Here is a 19,682-nt window from a genome sequence, read left to right as displayed (position 1 = left end):
AAAATTATAACTGGAGATGTTACAGTAACAAGCCCTCAGTAACTTTGAAAATACAAGCCCATTAGTAGATCTTGTTATCTTGCCTTTAGTGTGGTCCAGTGCTTTGGTGTATGATATGGTAACCACAAGCCACCTATGGCTTTAGACCACTTGAAATGTAGAGTCACATGCTGAAATAATATTTGGATATATTGGTCTAATAAAATAATTATCAAAATTAACTTCCCCTGCTTCTTTTTACTTTTAAAAATAAAGCTACTACAAAGGTTTCATATTTGGTTTGCATTATATTTCTATTGAACAATATGGATTTTGAGCAATGCCAAAGACTGCCTAGATTGGCATCACCTTGGTAGAGAACTATAGGTTTTACTTTATTTATCCAGGGAGTGGGTTCTTTCAAGACTGGAGTCCTGCACAGGATATCCTGAGCCTTATAAGTCTTCCTGGCCCCGAAGCTGCTGCTCATGTTGTTTCTTACCACCCCTCACCCTCATTCCTCTCTTTAGACAAAATGTACCCCTCAGGCTTGTTCCTGTCCTGGCCATTGAAGATAATTGTTTCTAGATAATAATGCATGGTTCCTGTTCTCATCCTTTGTGTCTACCAGGAGCCCAAGTTCCTGCTGTGTATTTTGCCCAAGGTGCCATGGCCCTGCTCCTGCTCAGGCTTTATTGTCACAGAATCTGCATTGTGAAATACCAAAATATTAGAGAATAATACTTTCTCTATAGTTGGATGTAAGGCTCCAAGTAACTCTGATATGGATTTCTAGTTACTTTTCATGATCTAACCCTCAATGACATCTGCCTCCTCCTCACCTCAGTCCTACTTTATCTTGTTTAGCTACATCTAAATGCCTATATATTTTTTTTCAAGCCCTGAATCTCTATTTTTATTTTTTTCAATATTCATTTTTTAGTTTTAGTGGGCACAGTATTTTATTTTTATGTGGTGCTGAGGATCAAACCCAGTGCCTCATGCCTGCTAGGCGAGCACTCTTCCACTGAGCCACAACCCCAACCCCCAAAGCCCTGAATCTTTTTCATCAAACTATCTTCATATGTTGGTATTCTTTTCTTTTTTTTTTAAGAGAGAGAGAGAGAGAGAGAGAGAGAGAGAGAGAGAGAGAGAGAGAGAATTTTTTAATATTTATTTTTTAGTTTTTGGTGGACACAACATCTTTATTTTATTTTTTATGTGGTGCTGAGGATCGAACCCAGCACCCTGCACATGCCAGGTGAGCGCACTACCACTTGAGCCACATCCCCAGCCCTGTTGGTATTCTTTCCCCTGGAAATATTCTTAGAAAACACCAAGTATTCTGGTAACCCTTCCACTGATGTCCTAAATATAATTTATCAAATTGACTTTCTGCCTCATGAGTTAAAGTTTTGTTACTGAGAATCAATACCCCAGAGTCTCACAACTCACCTAAGGATGACTAGATAAAATTGTTACTGAAAAAACAAAGCATAAGACAATCGATTTCATGGTGGGTCCAGGAGGCACAGAAATTGCATCGAGTCCACACAGAAATGTTGATTGATTGATTGATCAATTCATTCATTTGTGTTGAGAAACTAACTATGGTAGAGATTATTCTGCTCTTTTACAAAAATCAAAGCTACCCCAGAATATCAGTAGCACAGCCCTTGCATTCTAACCTCTGGAAATCATAGAAATAGAAATAAAGTTCTATCACCAGCTTTTTTGAATTTTTCTTTTCCTTCCTCTCCCTTCTCACTTCCTTTCTTCCTTAGGGTTTTTCATTGACACAAATATAATGTCTATATATCTATTATATATTATATGCAGTATGTAATATACTATGTTATATTTGCTATATTATATATAATGGTATATACTATATATTGTATAATATGGAGATCTATACAATACATATAGTTCTTATATACTATATATTTTCCTGTATACTGTTACATATAGCATCTGTTGTATATATACAATATATTACATAAGTCTATAATATATACTATATATTGTATTGCTATATAATATAGCATATGTAGTAATATATTACTAATATATATGATGTAGAGCTATATACTGTGTGTGTGTATATATACACACACACATTTATATATATACACACACTATACTCACACACACATCCTACACTTATATAATAGCTCCTTCTCAAAGTATTTTGATGGTAGTTACTATGGTATTTACCCCTGAGAAAGGATGTGGAGCAGTGGGTGGCAAGATCAAGGTCAGGAATTAAAAGACCTCTAATTCTTGTTCTGTTCAGGTCTACCCTAACTATTTGTACCTTGGGCACATCACTTAAGCAACTGGGTTTGAATAAATAATCTATAGAATCCTGTACAAATCTTAACTTTATATTTTCATTTACTTTTACTCAAATAACACTTTAGACATACAGTGATCCTTAACCTTTGATGATTCGACTTACAATTCTTTGATTTTATAATGGTACAAAAGCAACACGCACTCAGTAGAAACTGTACTTTGAATTTTGAATTGGGGTCTTTTCTCAGGCTAGCAATATATAGTATGATACTCTCGAGATGCTGAGCAGAGCATTGAGCCACAGGTCCCAGTCAGTCACAATGTCATGAGGGTGAATAAAGATACTCTGTGGTGTACTGTGTTGCTAAGCTGTGAAGTTTAGTAGGTTAGGTGGATTACAAGCATTTTTTAAAAATATTTTATTTATATATGGGCACAATATTTTTATTTTGTTTATTTATTTTTATGTGGTGCTGAGGATTGAACCCAGTGCCTCAGATGTGTGAGGCAAGTACTCTGCCACTGAGCCACAACCCCAGCCCACAAGCATTTTTAATGACAAAATTTATTATGATGTAACCCCCATCATAAGTCAAGGAACATCTGTATTTGAAACTAATTTGATGACATCTTAAGTATAAACTCAGAGAATCAAACAATCTATTCCTTATGTGTTTATGGTATTTTAAGTTGTAACAGGATGTATTAGTTTTTTAATACCCAATTGTATTTAGTATAACTATTGGTGGAAGTCATGGTTAATTGAAAATATGCTATTTATTTTTTATTTATTGTAAGTGATAGTGTTTTTTTGTTGTTGTTGTTGTTGTTTGTTTGTTTGTTTTCAGAGAGCCAAACCTCCCAAAGTCCAATGGTCTGAACAGCAACATCTGGAAAGATTCCAACGCAGCCACCAGAAGTACCATGCTACTTTGGCCTCCATTAAGGCTAGAGAGCGGGATCGTCTCAAAATTGAGTGGGACCGTCGCAATGACCACAAGTTTTTGCACAACCTTGTGCAAGCAAGAGTCAAGGACGCTATGCAAGGGTTTATCATCAACATTGAAGAGAGACGAAACAGGTAAGGTTTATACACCTGGCAGCCCAGACTATGAAACATTCTCCAAACCACAATTTAATATTAGTCAGTCAAATTATCAAGTATAGTAAAGGTCATGGCTGAGTTATTTATATTCAAATTAATAGCTATTGCTTATTAATATTCTTACTTGTGATAACCTACATTTAGATGGAAACAAAATTATATTGTAAAATTTATGATTAGATGTCATTCTGAAATTGAATATAACAAAATTCAGTAAAATGGTACACATTAAATGAGAGTTTTAATTTGTGTGTGTATATATGTGTTTGTTTCAGGCTACGTGAATTTTTGGCATCAGAAGAAAATGAATATTTTGCTGAAATGCAACAGAAAAAAGAAACCATTGAGGAGAAAAAAGATAGAATGAGAGAGAAAAGCAAATTATTAAAAGAGGAGAAAGAAAAAGAGAGACAAAATTTTGTGGCGGAAAAGTTAGACCAGCAATTCAGGTAATGGAATTGGAAAAACACATAGAATCTGAATTGGGCATATTAGAAAAGATTTAAGAATGCTAATTTACAGTTACTATAGCATCAGGAGGATGTAACACAGTGTTCCTACTTTTAAATCTTAGACCTGAAAAATACAAGTACTGAATTTGTCTGAAAACTCTGCTCTAGTGTTCTGTGCTTGCTTCCCAGTTAGAATGGTAATACCTAGTGAGATTTTGTTATTGAATCTTAGCTGTTAACCTTAGCCTTACTGTTGGCAGGAGGTTCTTTTAAAGCCCTGTCCCAGGGAATCTTTGGTAAAGTCTGGCTCTCCTCCTTAGTGCTGTAGTTTCCACCTGTACCAAGTGTATGCCAGGTTCCCTGCTCTTTCCTGACTGTTTTCTTGCCTGATATCCTGATCCGTGGAGTCTGGTCATCCGGATTTCCAATCCATTTCCTGACACAGACCCATGGTAACCTTCTGTTTTCAGATCCTTGCATTTTACTGTACTCAATCTGATTCTGTGGTTTGACTTCACAGATCCCTTTTCATCTTGGGCTTTCATTTTAGGATACTCTGATTCTATAACCTGATTTCAGTTCAGTGCCATGTACTTAATAGTGGGAAGGTTTATAGGTTTATAGTGCCCATCCTCTAAGATGACCTATAGTATCACATCATCAAGAGTTTGGCAGATGTTTTTAACTTCAGAAACTAAGAGATTTCTTACATCTAAAGAAAAATATTCTGAAAATTCTCAGTGTCCTATATTTTTTCTTAGAGCTACAGTTCTTAGAGCAAGGGCATATTTATAATTTATAAATTATATTATAGTTCCTCAGTTATATTTTCAGTGCTTCTTGTACTTCTAAAGAGGGGGAACATTAAGAATTGCCATTCAGGGCGGGGGATGTGGCTCAAGCAGTAGCGTGCTCGCTTGGCATGTGCAAGGTGCTGGGTTCGATCCTCAACACCACATAAAAAATGAAATAAAGATGTTGTGTCCACCGAAAGCTAAAAAATAAATATTAAAAAATTCTCTCTCTTTCTCTTAAAAAAAAAAAGAATTGCTATTGTATTTCTCAGGTTGGTTTGTTCATTTTGCCCTGTTTTTTCATTCATGTCTTTCAATGCAGTGATGATCACATGATGTGACTTATGGAATGTTCCAAATCATCCACTTTATTTCTTTTTAATTTTAGAATAACTGGTTAAGATTTTTATAGTTCAAATATTATCTGAAAGTATTTAAAATATAGCCATTGGAAGTTATGAATTCATTCAGTAAGTATGTTTGAGACCTGTATTAGTCAGATTTTCATTGCTATGACCAAAATACCCAATAAAAACAATTTGGAGGAGGAAAAGTTTATTTTGATCACAGTTTCAGATTCAGTTCATGGTCAGCCATTTATTGTTGTGGGTGCCAGGTCAGGCAGAACATTATGACACAAGAGTGTGGTGGAAGAAAACTATTCAGTTCATGACAGTCAGAAAGCAGAGCCAGCGAGCAAGGTGCCAGGGAAACCCCCAGTGACCATTTATCTCCAGTTACATCTTACTACTTGCCTACAGCTATACCCTACTACTTGCCTACAGTTACCACCTGGTTAATCCATTCAGGTGGATCAATCCACTGATTAGGTTACAACTCTCATAGTGTAATCATTTTGCCTCAAAGCATTCTTGCATTGTCTTACACATAAGCCTTCAGGGGATGTTTTATATCTAAACCATAATAAGCCACTGCTTTGTGCCAAGCTCTGTAGTAGAATAATCAATTGATTGACTTAAGGAAAATTAATGTCACTTAGGTCATCAGGTCACTGAGTATGAGTGGGGAAAGAGTGCATATATATTAAGCTAGAATAAAAAATGGGTGGTCCAAGAATAACATAAATCCTAAGCTCAAATCTGGTAGAATATTGAGAGAATACTAAAGTTCATTTTTGATAGCACTCAAAATGTAAGTAGGTCAGAAACCCAAAGGTCAGCAGATATGAGAAAGCAGCAAATTCTAGCATATGGAGGGAGCAAGACATGCTTCAAAGAAAAACATCTGAAAACTCCTCTCTTTGTTGTTAATAACAACCCCATAAAGTTGCTATTAACAATATAGGCTATCCTAATCCACAGAAGTAAGCTATTGTGGTGAATAGTGTGCACAGTGGCAGATACATAGGGGAAGAGTAAATTCAGACTGCTGAAACTGGAAAGGATGGAAGTTCCAGAGCTTGGGAAGCTGCTGAAGGAGGGCCCAGAAGAAGACCAGAGCAGTGATACATAGGGCCAGAGGGACTTGTCACTCACCTATTCTGCCATTAGGAAACCAAGTTCCACAGATAGGAGTTTTCCTAGGTCTCAAGCTTGTAAGTAACCAGAACAGGATTCAACTTAGATTTGCAGCATCTGCAAAGAATATCCTCATACCTTGTCTTCAATGCGGCTTGGACAGCCTCTCTACTTGCTGTGAGGGGAAAGATGCTATGGAGGCAGACGGGATACTTGCAAAATGTCTCTCAATGGCTCATTCATATACTTCCTATTCCCTAGTGAATGCTTCTTGGCATATTAAGAAAAATGAATTGTTCATAAGTGATTTGTGCTCTTAAAATATCTATGAATTCAGTGACATTTTACAAATTTCACTTTGTGTAACAATTTTGCTAGTTGGAGGAATCGTTAGAATTTTTAAAGAAACAAATCCATCTTATAATAATTTCATCAATCTAAAAAATCAGTTGTTTTCAGAGTTTTGATGCAACATGGTCAACTCTTCAATGTAGAGCAGTAAACGAGTAAGGCTGCTGTATTAGGTCTCATTACTGATAATATAATTAAGGCTTTAATACATACATAAAGAAAAATGAAAAATTTCTTCTTTTCCTTCTATTTGCTTCTGTATGGTATATTTACAAGATGCAAATATGTATACACACCACACCCCCCCACACACACACACAGAATGACCTCCAGTCTAGTAAAAACTGCATACACAAAAAAACATCTGAAATCTCCTCTCTTTGCTGGAGTTGTGGTTCAGCGGTAGAGCACTCGTCTAGCATGTGCAAGGCCCTGGGTTCAATCCTCAGCACCACATAAAACTAAAATAAAGGTATTGTGTCCAACTACAACTAAAATAAAATAAAATACACTGCATACACACACTCACAAGACTGGAAGAAAATATACTGTATTTTGTATGAATTGTATGAATACACTACAATTTATTTATCTGTTCTCCAGGTGATAGACATTTTGGGTTATTTCTAGTTGGGGACTTTTAGGAATAAAGCTACAGTGAATATTCTTGTCTTTTGGTAGACACATTATTTATTTATGCATTTATTTCTTAGTATAATCAGTGACATTCTTAAAATATTTGATACCTGGAGTGAATTATTTTCAGTGATTCTAGTCTTCTATACAACAAAATTATTTTCAGTAATAATGAGAAGAAAGGATAGCCAATAATTTCTTTTTTAACTTTTAAATGTTTATTCACAAAAAAAATGTACATGTTCCATGTACCTTTCACTCAATTTCCTCCACTGTTATGAGAAGAAAAGCGTCAGTAGTACAATGTGTATGTGCACTTCTGTGAGCACTACCACATTCATGATCCACAACTTGAATCCACAGCACCACAAAGATCTGGTGCTACCCTTTTACAAGTCACACTCTCCCCTCTCACCCACATCATTCCCAAGCCCTGTCACCCACTAATCACGTCTCCATTTCTGTAGTTTCATAATTTTCAGAATGTTTTATAATTGAAATCACATAATATGTGATCTTTTAGTTTCAGTGTAAGCCTTTGAGGTCTATCCAAGTTGTTGTATGTGTCACTAGTTTGTCTTTTTTTTTTTTTTTTTTAATTGTTGAGTGGTATTCCATTGTATTGAAGCATCTTAGTTTGTTTAAACCACTCACTTATTGAAGGACATTTTGGTTGTTTCTAGTTTGGGGCTCTTTAACAAGTGAATGTAATAGGAACATTGGCGGCAGGTTTTTGTGTAAATGTTAAGTTTTCATTTTTTTAAGGATAATTGCCATATGTTATTTCTGGGTCATATGTGTATGTTTAATTTTTTTAAGAAACTGCCAGACTTCCAGAGTGGTTTTACCATTTTTTTTATTTTCACCAGAAATGTATAAAAGAGGCGGTTTTTCCACATTGTTAGGTTTTGTTATTGTCACTATTTTTTATTTTCACTGTTCTACTAGTGTGTAGTGATATCTCATTATGAGCTTACTTGTAGCTCAATGGTAAAGCACCCCTGGGTTAAAACCTCAGTACTGGGAAAAAAAAGTTTGAAGCCCCTGCTGATCTAAGACACATTTATTTGATGTGGGCACCTTCCTGTGCTTATTAATTCAGCCTTTTTTTTTTTTGCAGCAGATGGTCTCAACTGTCTTAGCAATGTTTGTACACTCTGATTATATATTAAGGAAGGAAATTATCTTAAGGAAACCATCAGAGATAAGCAGAAAGAGGCACATATTAAAATGTTGACTGGAATATAATAATAGAAGACAAAAGTAACCAGTATATTTATCAAATAGGGACATTTTAAAGTAAACCATGGTATATTTACAGTCTATGCCTTTATTACATAGTTTCTTAAACTACAATAAAGATTTGAAGTAATCAATTATATTTTGAGAATTTTAGAATATTTGATGAGGAATTGTTTCCAATAAAATGTTCAGTTAAAAAAGTCAAGATGCAAATACACACACACACACACACACACACACACACACACACAATGACCTCCAGTCTAGTAAAAACTGCATACACACACTCACAAGACTGGAAGAAAATATACTGGGATTAAGTTTTGTGTTTTAATGAATGAATTAATTAGTTTTTCGTACTGGAGATTGAACTGAGGGTCACTGAGCTATATTCCCAGTCTTTTTAAAAATTACTTTTTAATTTTGGGACAGAGTTTTGCAAAGTTGCTGAGGCTGGTCTTGAACTTTTGATCCTCTTGCCTCACCCTCCCAAATTGCTGGGATTACAGGCATGTGTCACCATGCCTGGCAATGTTTATATTTTTGGTGTCTTCATACTTTTTTGTATTTTACAGCATTCTGTTTTTGTTTTGTTGTGTTTCATTGGGCACCAGGGAGTGAACCCACAGCCTCATGCATGGCTCTCACTGAATCTCATCTATAGGACTTTTTATTTTATCAGAGTCTTTTATTAATCAGAGTCTTGCTGTGTTGCCTAGGTTGGCCTCAAACTTGTTATCTTCCTGCTTCAGCCTCCCAAGTGGGTGGGATTACAAGTGTGTACTACCCAGCATTTTCCAGCTGTTTTTTTTTTTAAATAATGAATACCTATTAGTTTTATAATTAGAAAACTTAAAAAAGAAAAAAATGCTGCAACTCATACTTCTTGTTATGATTAGGCCTTAGATTTTCATTCACTAAATAACATTTTTTATAGAGTCAGAGTCATAGGATTGGGAAGGAATTTAATAAATTTTCTTGCCTAATTCTGATAGAATTTAACTGATAAAATTTGAGACTGATGAATTCATTTTTAAGTATTAAGTGTCCTTTTTGTTTTGTTTTTGCCTTTTGGTTTTTTGTTTGTTTTTTTAATACCCTAGTAATTTCAGCTCTTAATGTCCTGTTGGGTCTTCCACAGAATATGAGATAACTACTGATTTCCATTTATGTTACTAATATGATTATGTATCAGTTAAACCAATGATTATTCATTGAGCACTGAGTAAATAGTAAGGAACATATTGAAGAAGTACACTCCTGAGTCCCAGTCCTTAAAAATGATTCCAGTTCAGTTAGGGAAATGAGTCTGATTTTCATTAAATAATGAAAAAATACACAACAATATTTGATTTGGGTGGTATTGCCACCTTTATAATGACTTTTTAGACCTGATCCTTTCTTAGCAACTATGATATCTTCAAAATTTCTTTATTGAACTTATTATCCAACTTTCAGCCTCCTGGTGCTACATTTGATTTAGAAACCAAGAGTGAAAGGACACTCGCAGAGTCCACGCAAAATCCAAAGACCACACACTGGAGTCTCACGCAAGAGATTTATTGGTAGTAACACAAGGCAAACTGACAAGGCTGTCCCTCCCAGGAGAGCAGCAGCGTGTCGGCACTCACAGAGCAACTTTATAGCTCACAAGAGGAATTTCATAAGTTGCTTCATGAGCTGAGGTGGGGCTGATCGTTTAGCAAACACATGTTCTTTGGGAAGTTAAGCAGAACTGCCTCAGAATCCAAACTTTGGAGCCTCTGGGTAAAATGGCTCCCGACCTAAAATGGTGAATCTGATGCCAATTTGATCTGATGCCAATAAGGAGGATCTTATATTTTATCAGCACTGACTTCAATCAGAGGTTCTTAAACTGGGCTGTATGCCAGAACCTCCTAGGGTGCTTCAAAAACATAGATGCCTGGGTCCCACCCCTGTATGTCTAATTTTACTCATCCAGCATGAGAGAAGGAAAGATTAGGATTTTGAAAATATACCTAAGTAATTCTAACGTACAGACAGGATTGAGAATCACAGTCTTTAAATTTAAAAATGGGCTCTTAATCTGTTTTGTGTTGCTATTACAGAGTACTGGAGGCTGGGACACTTATAAAGTAAAGAGGTTTGTTTGTCTCACAATTTCAGTGGCTGGAAGGTCCAAACAGCATGATGCCAACATCCTGGCAAGAGCCTCCTGGCTGTGCTACAATATGGTAGAGAAGTGAAAAGAGAACAGGCTATGTACAGAAGGGACACATACGCAAGCAAGGAAGTAAGAGTCTGGGAAGAGGCCGGCATCAATCTTTTATAGTTCCCAGAAGACAGCACTAACCCATTCATGAGGATGGTGGCCCCATGGCCTAATTACCTCCAAAGGCCCCTTCTCTTAAAGGTTTTACCACCTCCCAACACCACCACACTGGAGACTACACTTCCAATACAGGAGCCTTTTGGAATACAGCATATCCAAACTGTAGCAGGCTTGATGAAGAAATTTTGAAAAAAAAATTTCAATTACTATAACTGAAAGAAAGGATGAGATGTGACACTAACTGAAGATCATCTCCTCCTCCTCCTTCTCCTCCTCTCTTTTTTTTTTCTCTTCTCCTTCCTCCTCCTTTTTTCCTCTTCCTCCTTCTCCTTCTCCTCTTTTACTGAGGATTGAACCTAGGCACTTTACCACTGAGGAACATTCCCAGTCCCTTTAAACTTTTTAATTTAAGACAGGGCCTCACTAAGTTGCTTAGGGTCTCACCAAATCACTGAGGCCGGCTTTGAACTTGGGATCCTCCTGTCTCAGTCCCCCTAGTCAATGGGCATCACAGGTGTGTGCCACCACACCTGGCTGAGCATTTCTTCTTGAATAGTACATCAGCCTTGGTGTGAAAAGGCACTGGGGCCCCAACAATGGGGCTGTTTTCTCTTCTTGGGCCAAACCCCTTCAGTGGGCATGGGCCCTGCCAGGACGGCAGAAGCAGTGAAACTTTGCGATGGCATGCTGACCCCGCCTTTACCGCTTTCCTTGGAAGTGCATGCAGGGTCTCTTCCATCCAGTCATTAATCCATTTACAATATTGCAGGAACCACTGCTCCTGTGTTTCCTCTAAAAGAATAATTATGGTTACCATTTATTGAGCCTCTATTATCTGGCAGGTATTTACATCCATTATCCATCATCCTCACTAGAACTTTTGAAAGGCAGTTAGATGAGGAAACAGGCTCAAATAAGTTGAGTTTTTGATCCAGCGTCATATAGGTGAAAGGAAAGCGATGAACTGAGAGATGACGAGCAAGAAATGAAAGATGGAGACCAGGCAGAGATACACATGAGAGCTTATTTATCAGAGCTGACAAATAAAGGCCATGTCTCCATAGAGGGAGAGAGGCAAAACAGGGTTGGGGTTCGGGTCTTTTATGGGACAGATTCAGGGATTAGATTCAAGGTGGGGGGTCCTAATGCTGATAGTTAAGGAGGGAGTGATGATAAGCCCTTGGGCCCGGAAAGAATGCAGGGGTGAAGGATTGGTATGAGGGAGTAGTGAGCTTTTCTCAGAAAGGCCCTTGGCTGGGAAAGCAAAATTTTTCTTAAAGTGGCAGCTCTCATTTAAGATGGCCATCCAGATGCTAAGCAAGGACCTTACAACAGCAAACTGTAAAACTAGGTTTATGAGCCTTCTTTGTCTGACTTGGGCACCTGTGTTGGAGCAGTGGCTTCCTGGCTGGCCTCCCTACTGACCCTCATGTATTTCCTCAGTGCACATGGTCTACATCCAGGTCTTTCACCTCTCTCTTTTATGACTGTGAAGATATGTGGTTGAATAGCAGTGCCTCAAAAAAGGCTGGGTTTTGACTTTTTTTTTTCTTCTTTTTAAATTCCCCTTTCAGGGAAGGCTGTGAAGAGCTTCGTACTAAATTGTTCAATATCCATGAAAAGAAGGTATGTGAGGAGCGGAAAGCACAGGTAGAATTTAATGAGGAGCAAAAGAGGCAAAAATTAGTGGAAGAGCAGATGTTTTCCAGGCTCTGGGAGGAAGACCGATTAGCCAAGGAGAAGCGAGAAGCCCAGGAGGAGAGGAGACGGAAAGAACTGGTGGAGAACACACGCTTGGGGCTGAACGCACAGATCTCCAGCATCCTGGCCCAGAAGCAGGCCGAACAGCTGCTGAAGGAGGAGGAGGCGCGCCTCCTGGTGAGCCTTCCTGAAGGTCGGCAACAGGCTGCAGTTCTGGCTCTGCAGCTCCCACAGTCTGCAGGCTGGTCTGTTCCTGAACTGTTTCCTTGAGGCCTGGCTGGTTGGTTCCCAGGGCACATTTCCATTCTTGGACTCTGACTGCTGATTAATAATGTATCCAAGTCTAGATATGCAGATGTGCTCAGAAGCTGAAGGCTGAAAGGCCAATATATCAAAATGTTGAGATTAATGGTGGGTGATGGGTACTGGAATTAAAGTGACTTCTCTTTACTTTTCTGCATTTGCAAGCTTCACAACTACTTGTTACTTTATAGTAACGTATACACAGCAGTTTTCATAAAGCTTTATAGCTAAGTCATCCACAAAAAGGCAACTTTTATTCTTAAACCCCCCCTGAATTCAGTTGTGTTGGTGTATGTATGTACATGTGCATGCAGGCACAGGGGCTTATTCCCAGAAACCTCTTAGTCTCATCTCTTAAAGCAAATGTATTAACTTCTTTGTTTTATTTGGCTCTACTGATTGAAGCATTAACTTTATTATTGCTCTACCTTAGGAAAAGGACAATGCACAGATTAAACTTGAGAAGGAACAAGATAAACTAAAGAAACAGAAGGCAAAGCAGGGAATGAGGACTGGTCTGCAGAAAGCCTTGCAGGAGAAGATGGAGCATATTCAGCAGGAGTACAGAGAAGAACAGGACCTGAACATGAAACTCTCACAAAAGGCCCTTCAAGACTTACAGGAAGAAGCAGATAAAAAGAAACAGAAAAGAGTAAGATATTTATTTAGTGCCCGCTAAGTGCTGGACAGGATTTCCTGTTGCATTCTCAGTCTTGTGGAAAATGATCATAAGTATGATGGTGCTGCTCTGAGTGTGGTCCATGAACCCTAGTGGCAGCTGTAAGGGCAGGGTCAGCATGTCATAGAAAAGCTTAGAAACAGAAAGTCACAGCATCCACAGCATCAGAATCTTGGCAGGGACAAGGTGAATCCTGATGGCTGCCAAAGTTTGAAAGCTGGAATTTGAGGAGGACATCACTGAGAAAGTGGCCTTTGAGTTGAACTTTAAAGGATATGTAAAGTCTTAGTGTCAGACAAAGAGATTAGGGAAAGGCATTCTGTGTTTATTTTGCTGCTTGTACCTTTGGAATTTGTACTGAACTTTTAAGGGGTTTGTGCTTTTCCTACAGCTGCTTTGTTTTGAGGGATTTTGCTTTGCTTTGTGTTTTGGGTAGTTCTGGGGAATGGATCCAGGACCTTGAGTGTGCTGAAGCATGTTCTGCATGTTTCAGAGCTCCACCCTTAGCCCCTGTTTTTGTTTTGTTTTGTAGCAGTAGTGGGGATTGAACCCAGGGCCTCAAGCAAACTAGGCAAGTATTCTACTACTGAGCTACTTTGCTGGCCCTTTTAAAATTTTTACTTTGAGACAGTCTCACTAAGTTGCACAGGCTGGCCTCCAACTTGTAATCCTCCTGCATCAGCCTTCTAAGTAGCTGGGATTACAGATATGAACCATTGTATTCAGTTTAACCCTTTTTGATTTGTTTGTTTTGTTTTGTTTTGGGTGGTGGGGATTGAACCCAGGGGCACTTTACCACAGAAATATATTCCCAGTTCTTTCCTTAGTTTTTATTTTGAGACAGGATCTCACTACTTTGTTTAGGGCTTCTCTAAATTGCTGAGGCTGGCCTTGAATTTATAATCTTCCTGCTTCAGCCTCCCAAATTGCTAAGATTACAGACATGTGCCACCATGACACCAGCTCCTAGTTTTTAATTGAAGTTTTTGTTTTTAGGTCATTATAGATTCACATGCAATTTTTTAAAATATTTGTTTTTAGGTATAGATAGACACAATACCTTTATTTTATTTGTTTATTTTTATGTGGTGCTGGGGATTGAATCTAGTGCCTCACACATGCTAGGCAAGCTATTTGCCACTGAGCCACAACCCAGGCCCCTCATATGCAATTTTAAGAAATCGCATGAGAGAGAGAAAGAGAGCCAAGGCAGGAGGATTTCTAGCTCAAGGCTAGCCTAGGCAATTTAGCAAGACCTTATCTTGGGCTGGGGTTATGGCTCAGCGGTAGAGCGCTCGCCTAGCACTATGCGAGGCCCTGGGTTCAATCCTCAGCACCACATAAAAATAAATTAATTAATTAAATAAAGGCATCGTGTCCAACCACAACTAAAAAATAAAATATTAAAAGAAAAAGACCCTATCTTAAAATAAAATTTAAAAAATGGGCTGGGGCTGCAGCTTAATGGTAGAGTACTTGCCTAGGCCCTAGGTTTGACCCCAAGTACTGCAAAAGAAAAAGAAAGAAAGTTTCGAGAAAGGAAAAGGAAACAAACAAGAATACAGAGAGATTCATTTGTACTATCTACTCAGTTTCTCTCAAAGGTAATATCTTACAAAAATATACAATGTCAAGGATAGGATAGCATTTTCCTAATGGCTAATTATATTGAGCTACTTTTTATTTGCTTATTTGCCATCTGTATATTCTCTTCAATGAAATGTCTCTTCATGCCTTTTGCCCATTTTCTAATTGACTTGCTTGTTTGAATTTTTTTCAGTTGAATTATTTTATTTTTAACAGCTTTATTGAGATATAATTCACATATTATATATAGTTCACCCATTAGAAATGTATAGTTAAGTGGTTTTTAGCATATTTATAGGTAGGTACAACCCTTGCCACATACCTATATTTTAAAACATTTTCATTATCCAACTTTCCCCTCTTCCTTACCCTCAAGCCCTAGTCCTAAGCAACTACTGATCCACTTCCTGGCTCCATATTTTCCTGGCCTGGACTCTCACATGAATGGAATCATATATGACCTTTTGACTGACTTTTTTACCAAGCATGATGTCTTCAAGATTTATCCATATTATATAGCATTTATCACTATATCCCTTTATATGGCTGAAAAAGATTCTTCTGTATAGATACACCACATTGTGTTTATCCATGTGTCAGTCAATGGGCATTTTTGACTATTGTGAATAATGCTACCGTGAAGTCCGTGTACTAATTTTTACGTTGATGGATGTTTTTATTTCTTTTGGGCATGTATCTAGGAGTAGTAGTATGGAGTTGTAAGTAAGTCCATGTTGAAGATTCTTGATAACTGCCAACTATCCCATTTTGTCTTCCTACCAGTAGTGTACTGAGGATTCTGATTTCTTTTTTATTTTTATTTTGGTCATCCTTAGTGTATCTGAAGTGATATCTCATTATGACTTTGGCTTACCTTTTTCTAATGATGAATGATATTGAGCCTCTTTTCCTGTGCTTATTGGTCATTTGTGTATCTTCTTTGGAGACAACTATTTGAAGTCAGTGGAAGCCATTTGCCTTTTTTTAAAGCCATGTTTTCTTTTCATTATGAAGAATTTTTATATATTGTACATATAAGTCCCTTAAAAATAAATGATTTACAGATATTTTTCTCTTATTCTGTGAGTTGTTTTTTTTTTACTTTCTTAGCATCCTTTTTAAAATTAATTAATTTATTTATTTTCTAGTAGAATGCATTTTGACATATAGTACAAAAATGGAGCACAACTTCTCATTCCTTTGGCTGTACATGGTTCAGAGTCACTCCAGTAATCATACATGTATATAGGGTAATTATGTCTCTTTCTAATGTCCTTCCCATCCCTACAACCCCACTCTACACAAACCAAATTTCCTTCATTCTTTCCTATCTCCTCGCCTCACTATGGATCAGCATCTGCTTATCAGAGAAAACATTCGGCTTTTGTTTTTTTGGGATTGGTTTATTTCACTCAGCTTGATATTGTCTAGTTCCATCCATTTACCTGCAAATGCCAAGATTTCATTTTTTAAGGCTGAGTAATATTCCATTGTATATGTATATTTTCTTTATCCATTTATCTGTTGAAAGGCATCTCGGTCGGTTCCATAGTTTAGCTACTGTGATTTGAGTTGCTATAAACATTGACATGGCTGTGTCACTATAGTATGCTGAATTGAAGTCCTTTGGGTATAAATCGAGGAGTGGGATCATCTTAGTGTCCTTTGAATCACAAAAGTTTTGAATTTGATGAAGTACAATTTATTTCTGATGTGTTTTGCTGCTTGTGATTTTGGTATGGGGTCTACAACCCTGTTACCTCTTAAGGGTCATGCAGATATGCTCCTTTGTTTTCTCCTTAGGGTTTTGTAGTATTAGCTTTTACATTTAGGCCTTTGATCTATTTTGAATTAAATGTCCTGCCCATTTCCCCGCGCAGGGACATGGGGGTGTTGGTGGGTGGGAATGGAGTTCCTCTTGGTGGAATGAGCTGTCTGCGGAATAAAAGCTAAGAAACGTTAAGTGGTGAAGAAACCATAGGACCAGAAAGTAATTTTAAAAGTGGGTGTGGGACGGGCTAGCCGATCTTAGGGATGAAGCTGCCACAATAAAAAGAGCAAAATGGAGCCCGTGCTTGCTTTGTTTATATTGGGGAACATCAAAGGTTTTCCATGGAATGTTCTTTGCCAAATAAGGTAGGAGGTGGGCTGGCCAGTTCCCAGAGGTACAAGCGGGGTCTTCCTAGTAGAGCAGAGATAGAGGTCATGTGCCTTGGGCAACATAATGCACTCGGGGGGAGCCAGGATAGTTCCCAAGGAAAAACTTAAATTTCCATGGCTCCATACCGAGTAAAAACTCTCAAGTAATTTACGGGTGGCTCCCTGCAAAATGTTGTATATTGTGTGAAATAAGGTTCCAACTTAATTATTCTTCATGGGCTATCCAGTTATCCTAGCCTAGCACCATTTGTTGAAGAGACTGTTTTTCCCCTGTTGAATTGCCTCAGCATCCTGGGTCAAAAATCAGTGACAGTAAAGGTTTATTTCTGGATGAACTCTCAGTTCTATTCTGTCATTCTGTGTGTCTGTCCTTATGCCAGTCTCACATATCTATTATGTCTTAATTACTGTAGCTTTGTAGTAAGTTCGACATCAGGAAATATGAAGCTCCAATTTTGTTCTTTTTCTAATTGTTTGGGCTGTCCAGCTTGTCAACTTCTGCAAAGAAGCCAATGGAATTTTGATAAGGATTGGATTGAATCTTTAAATCAATTTGGGGAGTATTGGCATTTAAAAGGTATTATCTTCTGATCCATGAACTTGGGATGTATTTCACTTTATTTAACTAATTTTTTTCAATAATATTTCTTAGTTTTAAAAATATGCATTTCATCTTTTCATTAAAAGCTTGATTGAAAACTTAAAAAGAATACACATTTCATAATTCTTTTGTTAAATTTATTCCTAAGCATAAAATTCTTATTGTAAATGAAATTCTTAATTTCATTTTCAGATTGTTTATTGCTACAGAATAGAAACACATTGGACTTTTATATATAGATCTTATATCTTGTAGCATTGCTAAATTTTTTAGTTTTAAACTTAGGTCATTCTTCTGTTTTGATGTTCAGATTACCTCTTCATAGGTTAGGAGTCCCTTTAAGTTGGCTGCCATGCTCTTGATATTACCCGGTAGTCCGTGATAGTTTTCCTGCTTTATGACACAATAAAATATCTAGGTTCATGTTGTTCAATTTCTGCCCAGTCCTAGAATCAGTCATTTCCCCCATTTTAGTGAGAAACTGTAAATTTAATAACAACTACAACCTAGGTATTAGATGAACTCATTGCTATTGGGTTATCACTGTTATCTGGCAGTAGCTAACTAAAAATGTCTTCATGAAAAGAAATAGTTTTCATCCTTAGCTGCACATTATGATCACCTGGGGAAGTTAAAAGCTATCCCTTAAACAGGAATTTCTAGGGTTGAAATTCATCCCTCAATACTTTATTATTTATTTATTTTGCCAGTGCTAATAATAGAACCCGGGCTTTGTGCATGGTAGGCAAGCACTGTACCATTGTGCCACAGCCCTAACCTCTCCTCAATATTCTTTTGTTTCTCCAGGTGATTCCCAACTGTAGCCAAAATTCATAATTGGTATTACAAAGTTTTGTCATTACGAGTCATCAAGACGGCATTATATTATAAGTGACTTAATTTACCTGGTTAAGATTTCATCAACCTAATTGTAATAAATGAAAATAAAGCTGTATCATTGAAAATGATTCAGCGACTTCTTTGAGAAATACTTTAAATACTTTAAGAAAGTATCTGAATTAATGTATTCAAAATGCACTACCAAGCATTTCAAACAAATGCAAAGAACAATACAATGAACCCCCTTGTGTCTATTACCTAGCTTCAACAACCATCAACTAATGACTGTTCTTATTTTGTCTATACTCACCAGCATTCCTGAGTATTTTGAATTAAACCCAAGACACAGTAGTTCTGTGAATGTTTCAGTATGTAGTGCTGAAAGGTTGGGATTATAGATTCAAAAGATTGCTTTTAAACTTATCATCAATATCTTTACCAGGTCTAAAATTCTAATAAATAAATTAATTTTTATGTTATGTAGGGAGATATGGCAAGAGAACAGAAGATATATTATAAATATTTGCTACAGCGACGTGAGGAAGAAAAAGCTCAGGAGAAAGAATTGGACAGGATATTAGAAGAAGAGAAGGAAAAGAAGATGGCTGAGAAGGACAAGCAGCTGAGGCTTGAAAAGGAGGCGAGGAAACAACTCCTGAATGAGGTTATGTGTACAAGAAAACTCCAAGTTCAAGAAAAGTGTAAGGAACTAAATTACAATTATTTTATACTGTACCCTTACTTCAGTTTAAGTAGCAACCAAAATATTTAAGTCGATGTGTGTGATACACCATGAGCCGAGCACATTACAGTAGGTTCCTGCTTTTGTTAATCTTACCTACTTCAATACATGAGACATAAACACGAAGAATTTCATATCCCAGCAGTTGATGAGTAGTCCCAGGAGAGATGTCCTCAAGGTTAAAGGAGCCACATGTTATTTGAATACCATGTGCCTTGATAATTGCAAAGGACAGAAGGGTGGGGGACACAGACACAGTTCCTCCTCCTCCCTTTTATTTGTCCCTCTTTTCTTTCTGAAGGTGTTTCCATACCTCCATAGCTTTGTTTAAGTAGTTTTTTTCTGCCTATGATGCTCTTGATCTTGAAAATCCCTAGATACCCTTCAAGGCCAGCTCAAATGTCTCATTCCTTGAGAGAC

The 19,682-nt window shown here is 37.3% G+C and overlaps 1 protein-coding gene across 1 annotated transcript in view; it reads left to right on the top strand.

Moving 5' to 3' along the window:
* Positions 1-19,682, top strand: part of CFAP53 (cilia and flagella associated protein 53) — a 34,351-nt gene that overhangs the window by 2,613 nt on the left and 12,056 nt on the right. Inside the window, exons 2-6 of the mRNA XM_081262830.1 lie at positions 3,126-3,358; positions 3,658-3,831; positions 12,224-12,527; positions 13,087-13,305; positions 19,005-19,221. Coding sequence (XP_081118956.1) covers positions 3,126-3,358; positions 3,658-3,831; positions 12,224-12,527; positions 13,087-13,305; positions 19,005-19,221 — 1,147 coding nt within the window. The remainder of the gene's footprint in view (positions 1-3,125; positions 3,359-3,657; positions 3,832-12,223; positions 12,528-13,086; positions 13,306-19,004; positions 19,222-19,682) is intronic.

This window comes from Spermophilus citellus (genome assembly GCF_964194105.1).
Source record: "Spermophilus citellus genome assembly, chromosome: 12".
NCBI classification, from domain to species: Eukaryota; Metazoa; Chordata; class Mammalia; order Rodentia; family Sciuridae; genus Spermophilus; species Spermophilus citellus.
The sequence above is the reverse complement of the archived record's forward strand: the minus strand, read 5'-3'. Positions and strand labels throughout refer to the sequence as shown.